We start from the raw sequence: 12,848 nt of genomic DNA, 5'->3' as shown, positions 1-12,848 counted from the left end.
GTCAAGGATATTTATGCACTGAAAGCTTATTATTTTAAAAAAACGAACCTGACAGCACTGGATAAATATTGTGACATTGAATATTCTGACACTCAATAAGGCACTGACACACAGACCATTCTAGTTATCCATTTATTAAGTCCCCCACTTGAGGTGTTTACAATGTAGAAGAAAACAGGATTCGATCGACATCATCTCTATGGTAACCACAGCAAGCAATACACTTTATACGTTCATCATGTTCATTAACTTGTCCAAATGGGAGCGACAACGCAAGATGTTCCAATGATGTGGCAAATTGAAAAATATTCAGATACATTTTACTTTAATGACTTTTGTGCCGTCTCCTCAGACTTCACCAGGTTTATTTAGCAACATGCCCGGTGGCAAGTAGCCTCAGGCTTTAAGAGACAGAAACCTACCCATAGGTGTCGATAACAGACAGGGGAGACCGGTGGAGGTAGAAATCAGATGATGGGCTCATGTGATGGATCATGGACCGGAATCAGGAATGATAACAAACACATGTTTGGTACTATTCCATTCCATGCATTACAAGGAGCACGTCTTTGATAACATTCCAAATTCCATTCCATGCATTGCAATGAGCCCGTCCTCCGATTTCCACCCCCACTAGTACTTTGTGAAAGAGCTGGGTGAGTATATCTCTTTCCACAAACCACTGTTTGAGCTGCAGCATGTCCCCACTCCATATCACATAATAATACCAGAACATTATGAATAATTCAGAAAAAGGACAACATTTATAATGTTCCGTTGAAATTCTGTGAGATGGTATACAGTTCACACAGCGCTGGGTTAGACTCTGAAGGTGGTCGTCAACCGCACCAGTGCCTTCCGCTCCTTCCAGCACGATGTCGCCACGTTTATCTGTGATCGTTGGTTCCTTGTTTCCTCTTCCCTGAGAACAGATGTTTGGGCTTGAGGTCGTACACATGCCTGTCTGCCTCTCCCTTCTTGCCGTCGCGGTTGATGACTCTCTGGGAGACCTTCATCATCTTCTTAGCCTTCTTGGCCATCTGCAAAAGAAAGATAGGGTAAATACTTGAATCCTCAGCAAAAAGCAGGACGATTTACATTTTTTATATACTTGGTTATCCACATCTTTGTAACAATCATATTAGCTCTGTGGCTGGGGTAGTGGTGGTCTAGTGGATAGTGAGTTGGACTTGTGATCGGAAGGTTGTGAGTTCAAATCCCGCCTGAAGCCACACCACTACTAGTGTGCCCTTGGGTAAGGCACTTAGCCCTCAGTTACTCCAGGGGGAATGTCCCTGTAATTCGTAATTGTAAGTCGCTTTGGATAAAAGCGTCTGCTAAATGGCAAAATTATTATTAAAATTATTATGATGTTTTTGTGTGTGGGCAGGTCTCAGACACTGTGGTTGTGTTATACATCAGGCTTTCAGCGTGGAAGATTTCTCTTCACAGACCTCCGGTTACAAGTCAGTTACAAGTGCTCAACATAAAATACGAAAATATTTTAAAAATCAAAAGACAAACCCTGTGACATGACAAGACAAAATGTAAACAACATACCGTTTCATCGCGAACACCAGATTTGTCACGTGGGGGGCGAGAGGCACTCTGACTGCGGGTTCGAGACAAGGGCAGAGCGGAGGGCTCGCGTTTGCGTTTCTTGGCGGTAACGCTCCTGGATCTGCGGGCGTTCTCGGCGTAGTGAGTCTGAAAGTAGATGAGCAGGAACGTGGCGATGTAACATCTGGAGAGCGTACAAAGATGGGTGTATTTCACATGCATACTATCTACGCTATCAACAACAGCAAGTACTTACGCCATCTTTGTCTGACATGTCCAAACCAAGCTCTCCCATCTCCCTCTCCAGAGTTGCTCTTTCCACCTGCAATGTGATCACATTGATGAGAAACACAGTTGATATATATATAAGTAACACTCACATTAACTTAGTGGCTAGATGATGATGTTTTTGTGTGTGGGCAGGTCTCAGATATTGTGGTTGTGTTATACATCAGGCGTTCAGCGTGGTGCATGATTTCTCTTCACAGACCTCCGGTTACAAGTCAGTTACAAGTGCTGCTGCAAGTTACAAGTTATGAAAAGATTCATCTTTAAAGTTAAGCGACATATACACACAATGTTATTAATTGTTCACCTTTTTGGTAGATCTTGGCATTCTGGGACCGTGGACGTCCTTGTCCTTGGAGGCGATGATCTTCAGCTTCTTCTTCTCTCTGATCTGTTTGGCGAGCACGCGGATCTCCTGCATCTCCTCGTCCTCGCTCTCTTCATCCGAGTCGTACTCCCCGGCCTTCTCCTTCAGCTCCTCCTCCTTCTCCAGCTCTATCAGGTTCTGTGGGTGCAGGGAGAGAGGGGTGTTAGTAGTTGGTGATATGGCGGGGGAGCCTTTTTTTTTCTTTGTGAAATGTGTTTGTGCCTATGTCCTATTTAGCTGCATATTTTAGTTATCATTTATGGTTTGTCTGAATATTTGTATCCTCGTCCAAGGTGTGTCTCTCTCTCTATCTTTCTGTCTGTGCCTGCCCTTTGTATCTTTGTAACAATCACATTAACTCCGTGGCTAGATGATGATGTATTTGTGTGTGGACAGGTCTCAGACACTGTGGTTGTGTTATACATCAGGCTTTCAGCGTGGTGCATGATTTCTCTTCACAGACCTCCGGTTACAAGTCAGTTACAAGTGCTGCTGCTCAACATAAAATATGAATATTTGTATCCTCGGTCTGTCTCTCTTTATCTCTCTATCTTTCTGTCCGTCTGTTTCTCTGACTGTCTGTGCCTGCCCTTTCCTGACCTCAAACCATTCAAAATACTTCAGCACTTGCTTGAGTGTTCATAGAGTGCCACATGACTTCACTTCTGGGACTATTTCATTGGTTCATCTCAGATCTGATCTTTTCATTCTTGGCATCCGTAACCATGCTACCAGAGACGATCGGGGTCCCATCCCACTCACCTTCATGATCTCAGGGTCGATGTAGTCCGCTATGTTGTGACCTTCCCAGATCTCGGGGATGATGTCGTGTTTCTCATCCTGGTTCATCAGATCCCAATATTCTGGAGAAAACAGAGATGTCAGGCGTGATAGAGAGACGTGTCAATTCACTTCTCCTAAAACAATGTTGTTGTTTTACGTCCTGTCAGAATACAGTGCATATACGTACTCTGCAGATCCAGGACATATTCGTCTCCCATCTCCATCTCCAGATCTCTTTCCTGAAACATTATTTCAATAATCTGATTTGAATGAAAGAATACAACATTTTCCCATGTTTTTTTAGCCTACAAACATAGCACACATCCACTAAGGTCCACTAAATCAGGCTTTTTAAAGCCATATTCTAACATTGTCCAGTGAAATCAACACTTCCTAAACTACTGATAATGATACCAAGCTTACCGTTTTGCGTTTAGGAGCGTCCATATCCATGGCTTTCCTGCGAGCCAAAGCGCCCTCTGGGATGAAGGGTGGTCTTACCTAATCATGACAAAACAGTCTAGTGAGCATACACAGCAGAAGACCCATTTCAACTGTTCACTTTCAGGTTCTGCTGGATTGCGTCATCACAAATGCCACCAAAAATACAGCTGAAGCGCTGAATTACCTGAGTAACATGATAACACTTTCAACAACGACGTTATTGGCTATCGAAGATAGAATAACTATTGATTGATTGATTGAAAACTTTATTAGAATGTTTGCAGAAGTAGGTACATGAAAGTACATATTACATACAAGGTCAAACTAAAAGGATAAAAACCCAAGAAAGCCACTGGCTTATTTCAATTGGGGTCCTATCATAAATACAGTTCAATCCGTTTACGGTGGCACCTCTATTACATTCTTTAGGGAGAACCCTGACTTTCATACTGTAGTCAGGGTTAAATCCAATTCCAAATTTCCTCTTGTTTTTCAATGAGGAAAAGGGAGTATTGGAATTGATGTTAACTCCCTGAATTGAAATGGAATTGGCCCCAACCCTGCTATTACCCCATCAGAAATGTCAGCACTTGGACGGAATCATACTGGTCAAAGAATGCAAACTGTGTATTAGTTGTGCACAAATAGAACTCTGGAAAGACATTAATTATTATAGAAGACACAAACCTCTATAGAAGACACAAACCCCTATAGAAGACATGAACCCCTATAGAAGACATGAACCCCTATAGAAGACATGAACCCCTATAGAAGACATGAACCCCTATAGAAGACATGAACCCCTATAGAAGACATGAACCCCTATAGAAGACATGAACCCCTATAGAAGACATGAACCCCTATAGAAGACATGAACCCCTATAGAAGACATGAACCTCTATAGAAGACATGAACCTCTATAGAAGATGGTTTACCTTCTCGTCTCTCTTAGCGGGCACGGCCAGATGTAATCTGTTGAGGACATCGTGAACCTTCTTGCCCTTCATCTTGCTATCGACACGATGGGACAACAGTTTGTCACAAGCCTGAAAGTCAGGAAAACAACAGTAAGAGATAAACAACAATGACACCACCACAACAACAACAACAACAACAACAACAACAACAACAACAACAACAACAAGGGAGACAGACCGTTATTGGGGATTTGTCTCTTCCATAGAGTAAGAATGAGAATCTGATAAAAACAAGACTTTAAGGCCATTTTTACATATGAACAACTAAAGGTCATGCAAGCAGGTAATCTGACATGTGACTGCTCACCTGTGTTTTTACTATCATCACTCCTTCCTCGGTCAAAGTGCTGGTTTCAATCACAGGGATCCCATCTGCTTCAAGGTCGCTGAAGATTTTCTGAGAGAGCAAAAGCAAAAAACAAATGTTGTCATGAGCAAGTCACATCTTGGGAGAGCATGTAAACAACGCTCTTGCCAACTACATAAGGGGAGATATAAATAACTAATAATACAAGTTACGCTCTGAACTTGTTACAAATGAACAAAACAACTAACCTGGTTTTCCTCTGGGAGTTCGGCGATCTTCTTAATGTCACACTTGTTGGCCACAACAAGTAGAGGCTGGAGAGAAACAACTTGAAGATGACTTCACCATACATACTGTTTTTGAAACAACTTACTTACAGTTACAAGCCTAGAAAAACAGACTAAACTGTTGATCTTAAAGGGGTGGGTTCCCAGACAGACCTAGTGAATGAACTATAAGATAAACACCCCAACGGTAATGAACAGTTCTTTGGGGGTAATGCTGCATTCAAAGGCTCTTCGGAAAAAAAGGAGACCTGCACATTTCCCGGGTCGGCAACTCATGTTTCTTTCAGATGTTTGAGTTTCCCACGCCCCAATAGGGAGCGTGGACGCAACATCTCGGTGGGAAACTACGACTTTTCCGAAGAGCCCTGGAAGTGCACCATAAATCCTTAACCCACGGCCTCTGACCTTGTTGGCGAAGAGAGGCCTGATGTTGTTGAAGAGCTCCAGCTGCTCCTCCAGGGTGTGTCCACACTGCTCCGAGGCGTCCATCATGTAGAGAACAGCGGAGCGCAGGTGAGCCAGGGCTGTGATGGCCTGCATCTCGATGGTGTTCCTCTCCTCCAATGGGTGGTCCAGGATCCCTGGGGTGTCGACCACCTGATAAGACAGGCATGGGGGGGGTTAACTTAGAAGATAATCAAATCAAAGTGTATTTATCATATGGACAGGATACAGTTGTACTACATTTAAATTATAGTAAAATTAATTTGAGCTACTTCTCAACACAGCAGTGAAATAAGGACAAGGATACACATAAGGAATACACATTACACTAGGGATGCTCCGATTTATCGGCCGATTTCAAAAATGGCCGATCGCAAAAACCGTTTTTTTTTTTTTTTTCCTGGGGAAGACAGTTAACTGAACAGAAAACATAGGAGGACGTAACAGTATGTAAACCATGAAGGCCACGTTTATGATGTCTTTTATACAGCCATATCGACTGACTTGGGCTTCAGGCCCTAACTGGGTGATAGGCCAGACCTTTACTATGCCATAAAAATGGGGCTGCGTTTGCTTGGTGCCTAATGGTTCAAAACTTTTGTCTAAAAAGCAAAACATATGTAGGCTATCCAGTCAGTAGGCCTACAGTTATGTATTTTAAAAAACAATCGGTATCGGTTGATCTTGAGGAAAAAAATCGGTGATCGGTATCGGCCCCAAAAATCCAGATCGGAGCATCCTACATTACACATAGGAATAAAATAACATAACAATGCATACATTCAAGCAATAAGTGTAGGCTTGGGTGAAATATATAAAGATAAATAGTATGAATATGCAGGTACATCTCAAAAAATATATATATTGTGGAAGAATTATTTCCATAATTTAATTATAAAGGTTAAGCTTTCATATATTGTAAATTCATTACAGTGAAATATTTCAAGCCTTTTTTGTTTGAATGTTGATGATTACAGCTTACAGCTCATGAAAATAAAAAAATCTAATTGTCTCCATGCCACGCCGCATTGATGCAGTTATTCGTGCAAAAGGAGCCCCGACCAAGTATTGAGTGCATCAATGAACATACTTTTCAGACGGTCAACATTTCTGTATTATAAATTATAATTTTTTGATTGGTCTTATTTTAATATTTTTAGATACTGGATTTTTTTTTTTCATGAGCTGTAAGCTGTAATCATCAACATTCAAACAAAAAAGGCTTGAAATATTTCACTGTAATGAATTTAGAATATGAAAGCTTAACCTTTAAATTATTTTTCCACAATATATATTTTCATCAACATTAAAACAAAAAAGGCTTGAAATATTTCACGTTATGTGTAAGGAATCTAGAATATATGAAAGTTTCACATTTGGAATTAAATTACGGAAAAGAATGAACTTTTCCCCAATATAATTATTTTTGGAGATGCACCTGTATATAGCAGCAATGAAAAGAATAGATGTAAGTAAAACATTTCAGGTGTGAGTCCTACCCATATGTTACTACTACTGCTGGACAGAAACTAAAGCTTTGTATGGGTGTCCCTGTAATGAACAGACACAATCTTGTTCTGTTGTTCTGGTGCCAACAGTTCCAGTGACAGATGTGTGTGTGCCATTTTACCTGCCAGCGAAGGTACTTGTAATCCATGTGACCCACAAACAGGGACTTAGTGGTGAAAGCATAGGGCTGGACATCCACATCTGCTCTTGTGACCTGAGGAAGACAGCTGTACTTTAGTAACATATTATTGATCTAGAAATACATGAAGCCTAATGATGCTAAAATGTTATTGGAGCATTAAAACAAACAAGGTGTCTATCAGACACACAAATCAGTTGATCAGGATGAACTGACTACTGAAATGTAAAAAGAGAAGCATGTTTAGCAAGACGCACTGCCAATTATCTATCCAATGGTGTTGCATTAACCAGTTAAACAACCGCTGTATATATTATATGTGTGGTGGCCTGGGAAAACCCTTCACATGGTGGCATTTTGACATTTTCATTTTTTTATATTTCCATAAATTAGAAGTTCTCAGCTATTCATAACTGGTTGAATGACTGAGATAGCCCTTTATTTTAAAAAGTTATGAGCATTTTAATGTATCATGTCAAAAAAAGTGAAAGGGGAGAAATCCTCCCCTTTCTCCTCCGGGTCGGGGGAGGAGCCTATGCAGATCGGCCGGTCTCGTTTGTCTGCTTGTGATGCGGTGTTAGTCTGCTCGCCTCGTCGGTATGCGAGGGACAGATCCATTTGTGTGTCTTCTAGTTAAGATTTTATTACTTTATGCTTATTGTGAGCATCAGTAAACTGGCAATAACACAGGTGGAAGTATCGTCTCTCCTTTTCGCTCATGTGTGCGTGCGTTGCTTAACTGAGAATGAGACACGTTCAACATGACGTTGTTTCGCTAGCAAACTACCCACCACAAAAACATCAAAATAAGTACTTTCTCTTTTGTTTTCTTAAAATGTTTATTCACCATAATGTAGTATGGGGTTCAAAGTACTAGAATACCACATAATATCAAAATCGCGATTTCCGTCTATATTTGCTCTTTGCCACAAACAAACGCCAGCGACATCCGACGGGTTTTCCCAGGCCACCACACATATATATTACAGAAACCCATTATTGGACAGATGGGGTTTGAACCCAGGTCTCCCACGTGGAAGACCCAAGCGTCTATCGTTAGGCCAAGAGAACATCCTCAAGGTTCGAGAACAACACTGAGTTTACATGTCTCAGGCAGGGCTACCTCGTCACATAAGTCTGATTCCAAATCACCTGCGCTACAATGACATAATCAGGACGCACTGACTTCCTTTCAGTTTAATTGGGCTGTTTGTTTACCTTGTTGATGAAACTTGACTTGCCCACGTTAGGATAGCCACAAAGGAGGAGAGTACGAGTGTTGGGATCAATCGTTGGTAAACGGGAAAGATGCTGGCGCACTGTCAGAACAAGAGTAAACAAAGGATGTAAACAAAAACAACAATAATGCAAAGTTGTTGCCTATTTGTTTGGAATTATCTACTGACATATTGGATGCAGTTCACACATGACTAGACTATAAGCTTCATTGAAGAAAGTAAAATGACTACTAAAACCTTACCTTGTTCCAGGTAGTCCAAGCTCTGCTTTTGTCGTTTTACAATGGTGCACATACGACCCAGGGCTGCCCGCTTCAGTTGTTTACAACGGTATAGAGAATCTCCATACTTCATAAGACGTACATAGTCTTTGGCAACACTGCAACACAACACACATGGTTCAGATGCACAGCTCCATTTGAACTGAACCGGATATACTTTGTCAAGGTGTAAACAAATACAATTATTTATTTATTTTAAATTTCATCTTACTTGTCAATCAAATTCTTCGCGATGTTAATTTGTCCCAAAGCCAGTTTGTAATGGTCTTTGTCATACAGAACGTTCATCAAATCAGCATAGAACGGATGGATGTCCTGCGGAAAATAACAACAACACATTATACATTTCACAGACGTTATCCAAGTGTAACCAAGCCGGTGAAATGTGACCAACTGATTTTCTGATTAAGAGTCATACTCACGTCCAATTTGGGGAAATCAGTCAGGATCTGGGAGAGTCTGTCATGGTAGTTCTGCTGGGTGAATTTCACTTTGCGCATATAGAAATGCCTGATGCGGTGGATTTGGTAATGTCTGTGTACTACGGTCGGTGTCTTCCTTTGAGTTTTCGATAAAGTGATGTCGATGAAATCCTGAAAGGGTAAATATGGAGAGAAAAAACACATGGAATTGACATTGCGATACAGAGTGTAAACAAACATCAACGTGTCAAGTGCATTCTTAAACAATCAACTCGCATCAAAGAACATGTTTTTATTATTACTATTATTATTTCGTGACCAAATGTTATTTTCAGGGACTTCCATTGCATAACATGTGATGTGGCTCCTGTCCCATCAAGCACAACACGTGTCCGATCCCTCTCAGAAAGCAAGCCTTCCAACTCGCCCCACGACGAGTTTCCAACACATAGACAGACCGTTCACAGCTAAATACATGACGGATATAGTAATAAACACATTTGGTAAGATTGTGACCTTACCTTTGAGGTGGGAACCACCATAATCTTCTTAAAATTGTAAAGAGCCATTTTCGCTGAACACGATGGTCCGCTGACGGCACGGGGAAAGGAACGGTCGTTGTTACGGAAGTGAAGCTGTTGTCTTGAATCAAGAGCGCCACAACGTGGCGAGAGATCTAGGCGCTTTTGACTACACTGCCCTCCAATGTCCAAATAAGATAACGTCATCTTTATACAAGTGTATTCACATTTCATACAACAGGGGCAATTCAAAGTGCTTTACATATAACATTTAAAAATACAGAAAAATAAGGATATGTTTATATATGTATATAGATGTGTTTATATATGTAAATAGAAATGGCAAGAATATATACATATATAGAGAAAATAAATAGCTAAACATTTAACAACATAATGAGACAATGAATAAAAAGATATAGATACAAGTGTTATTACTGCAACTGTATTCAAGCGCTGCTCTTCCCGATATGGCGTGTGAGATTGCAGGTACTGCGTCTGTGTTTAGCCGCTATCTTGGATGCAAGGAAAGGATACGCTTGTAAACATTGATGATAGCTTGTAAATCATCACCATAAAAACGTATCCTTATAAAACAAGGTTTCACTTTAGAAATGTCCTTGGAGTCATAAATGGGTGGAGACCCAGTAGATACAGTTAAAAATGATGACTTAATTAACCATGGTCATTCTTTTTTCTTTTCTTTTTTTAAGTATTGTAATTGTGTCTCTGAAAACGTTGTCACATATCATAAACCTAGCATTTGGCAGTTTGCACAGATGGCATCTGTGTGCTATGCAGACTAAATCCAAAAGCAGAGAATACAGACAGTCTGTTGCCTTCTGGTTCTAATTTTAAATACAGTGTACTGCAGTGTATTGACTTTTTTGTCAGCCTCCTACAACTTCAGGGGGCTGAGCCAAGGTTGATTTGCATCTGTTGTGATGTCCTAGTCTACAGCTGCTTGTTGTGATCTCCTAGTCTCCATCTGTTGTGATGTCCTAGTCTACATCTGTTGTGATGTCCTAGTCTACATCTGTTGTGATGTCCTAGTCTACATCTGTTGTGATGTCCTAGTCTACATCTGTTGTGATGTCCTAGTCTACATCTGTTGTGATGTCCTAGTCTACATCTGTTGTGATGTCCTAGTCTACATCTGTTGTGATGTCCTAGTCTACATCTGTTGTGATGTCCTAGTCTACATCTGTTGTGATGTCCTAGTCTACATCTGTTTGTTGTGATGTCCTAGTCTACATCTGTTGTGATGTCCTAGTCTACATATGTTGTGATGTCCTAGTCTACAGCTGTTGTGATGTCCTAGTCTCCATCTGTTGTGATGTCCTAGTCTACATCTGTTGTGATGTCCTAGTCTACATCTGTTGTGATGTCCTAGTCTACATCTGTTGTGATGTCCTAGTCTCCATCTGTTGTGATGTCCTAGTCTACATCTGTTGTGATGTCCTAGTCTCCATCTGTTGTGATGTCCTAGTCTACATCTGTTGTGATCTCCTAGTCTCCATCTGTTGTGATGTCCTAGTCTACATCTGTTGTGATGTCCTAGTCTACATCTGTTGTGATGTCCTAGTCTACATCTGTTGTGATCTCCTAGTCTACATCTGTTGTGATGTCCTAGTCTACAGCTGCTTGTTGTGATGTCCTAGTCTACATCTGTTGTGATGTCCTAGTCTACATCTGTTGTGATGTCCTAGTCTACATCTGTTGTGATGTCCTAGTCTACATCTGTTGTGATGTCCTAGTCTACATCTGTTGTGATGTCCTAGTCTACAGCTGCTTGTTGTGATGTCCTAGTCTACATCTGTTTGTTGTGATGTCCTAGTCTACATCTGTTGTGATGTCCTAGTCTACATCTGTTGTGATGTCCTAGTCTACATCTGTTGTGATGTCCTAGTCTCCATCTGTTGTGATGTCCTAGTCTACAGCTGCTTGTGATCTCCTAGTCTACATCTGTTGTGATGTCCTAGTCTACATCTGTTGTGATGTCCTAGTCTACATCTGTTGTGATGTCCTAGTCTACATCTGTTGTGATGTCCTAGTCTACATCTGTTGTGATGTCCTAGTCTACATCTGTTGTGATGTCCTAGTCTACATCTGTTGTGATGTCCTAGTCTACATCTGTTGTGATGTCCTAGTCTACAGCTGTTTGTTGTGATGTCCTAGTCTACATCTGTTGTGATGTCCTAGTCTACAGCTGCTTGTTGTGATGTCCTAGTCTCCATCTGTTGTGATGTCCTAGTCTACAGCTGTTGTGATGTCCTAGTCTACATCTGTTGTGATGTCCTAGTCTACATCTGTTGTGATGTCCTAGTCTACAGCTGTTGTGATGTCCTAGTCTACAGCTGTTGTGATGTCCTAGTCTACATCTGTTGTGATGTCCTAGTCTACAGCTGCTTCATACCCAGCCATCACCTTGTCTCGAGACATCTTAAGACACATTTGTCAAGACGTCTTGAGACACGTCTAAGGACGTGTCTATAGACATGGGTCTTAAGATGTCTTGGAAATATGAAGATGTCTTAAGATGGCTTGAGATGTCTTGGAAATATGAAGATGTCTTAAGATGTCTTGAGATGTCTTGGAAATATGAAGAACACAATGAATGTCATAGTATTGTCTCAGCATTTTATTATTTAAAAAACAACATACACAAATACATAATCATACTGTGGATTACTAATTGATAAAGACATTTACAGGAAATTGCCGGAACTATTATAAATAGGAACAAAATGATTATGTGTACAACATTATTATATGAACAAAATGATTATATGTACAAAACCTTTTGTAGGTAGGACACTATTGGACCTCGGCCCAAATCTAGTACTGAACCTGACCCCCCATGCTAAACCATTTGGAAGTACAGTATACTAGGACTCCAATTCAGACACACTGGGGGGCTGTCACAAATCTACTAACTCTAATTATTTAAAATACAAATAAATAAACAAGAATGTGTTGTGTAACAACTCCCCCAAGATTCCCCTCCACCACAGAGAGACTAAACTGTCCTTCTGAAAGAGACTACACTGACATCCTCCATCCCAGACAGACTACAATGACCACCATCACAGTGTGACATGGGAGAGTTACTCCATATGAGAGTGGAGAAACGTATTCTTCAGGTAGCATGTGTTCCTGATGTTGTGGACTACTCTTTTATCAACAATTTCACAGTATTGCCCATTGGTGGCAGTTGAATTCATACCTATCCCAACAAGTTGGCGTGGTTCCCAAAAACATTTATGATGTAGGAACAGGAG

The 12,848-nt window shown here is 40.8% G+C and overlaps 1 protein-coding gene across 1 annotated transcript; it reads right to left on the bottom strand.

Annotated features, from left to right (window-relative positions):
- Nucleotides 1-124: 124 nt before the first annotated feature.
- On the bottom strand, nt 125-9,661 carry gtpbp4 (GTP binding protein 4). Its single transcript, XM_080524455.1, has 17 exons — nt 9,568-9,661; nt 9,047-9,217; nt 8,836-8,939; nt 8,586-8,722; nt 8,324-8,424; nt 7,088-7,180; nt 5,419-5,610; nt 4,975-5,040; nt 4,727-4,816; nt 4,378-4,488; nt 3,422-3,499; nt 3,186-3,237; nt 2,978-3,078; nt 2,156-2,353; nt 1,817-1,882; nt 1,561-1,707; nt 125-1,040 (listed from the first exon to the last, which is right to left on the bottom strand). Exons 1-17 carry the CDS (start codon nt 9,613-9,615, stop codon nt 888-890), a joined length of 1,908 nt encoding a protein of 635 aa, XP_080380581.1. The 5' UTR covers nt 9,616-9,661; the 3' UTR covers nt 125-887.
- Nucleotides 9,662-12,848: the final 3,187 nt, after the last annotated feature.

The sequence above is a fragment of the Nansenia antarctica genome (assembly GCF_963989245.1).
Source record: "Nansenia antarctica genome assembly, chromosome: 2".
In the NCBI taxonomy this organism is placed as follows: domain Eukaryota; kingdom Metazoa; phylum Chordata; class Actinopteri; order Argentiniformes; family Microstomatidae; genus Nansenia; species Nansenia antarctica.
Note: the sequence above shows the minus strand (reverse complement) of the source record. Positions and strands in the feature narration are given on the sequence as shown.

Coding starts and splice junctions, on each gene's coding strand:
- gtpbp4 (XM_080524455.1), bottom strand. CDS start 9,615: ATGGCTCTTTACAATTTTAAGAAGATTATGGTGGTTCCCACCTCAAAG. Junction 8,425..8,585: donor CTTGGACTACCTGGAACAAG/GTAAGGTTTTAG, acceptor TTGTTCTGACAG/TGCGCCAGCATCTTTCCCGT. Junction 4,489..4,726: donor TGATGATAGTAAAAACACAG/GTGAGCAGTCAC, acceptor CCTGACTTTCAG/GCTTGTGACAAACTGTTGTC.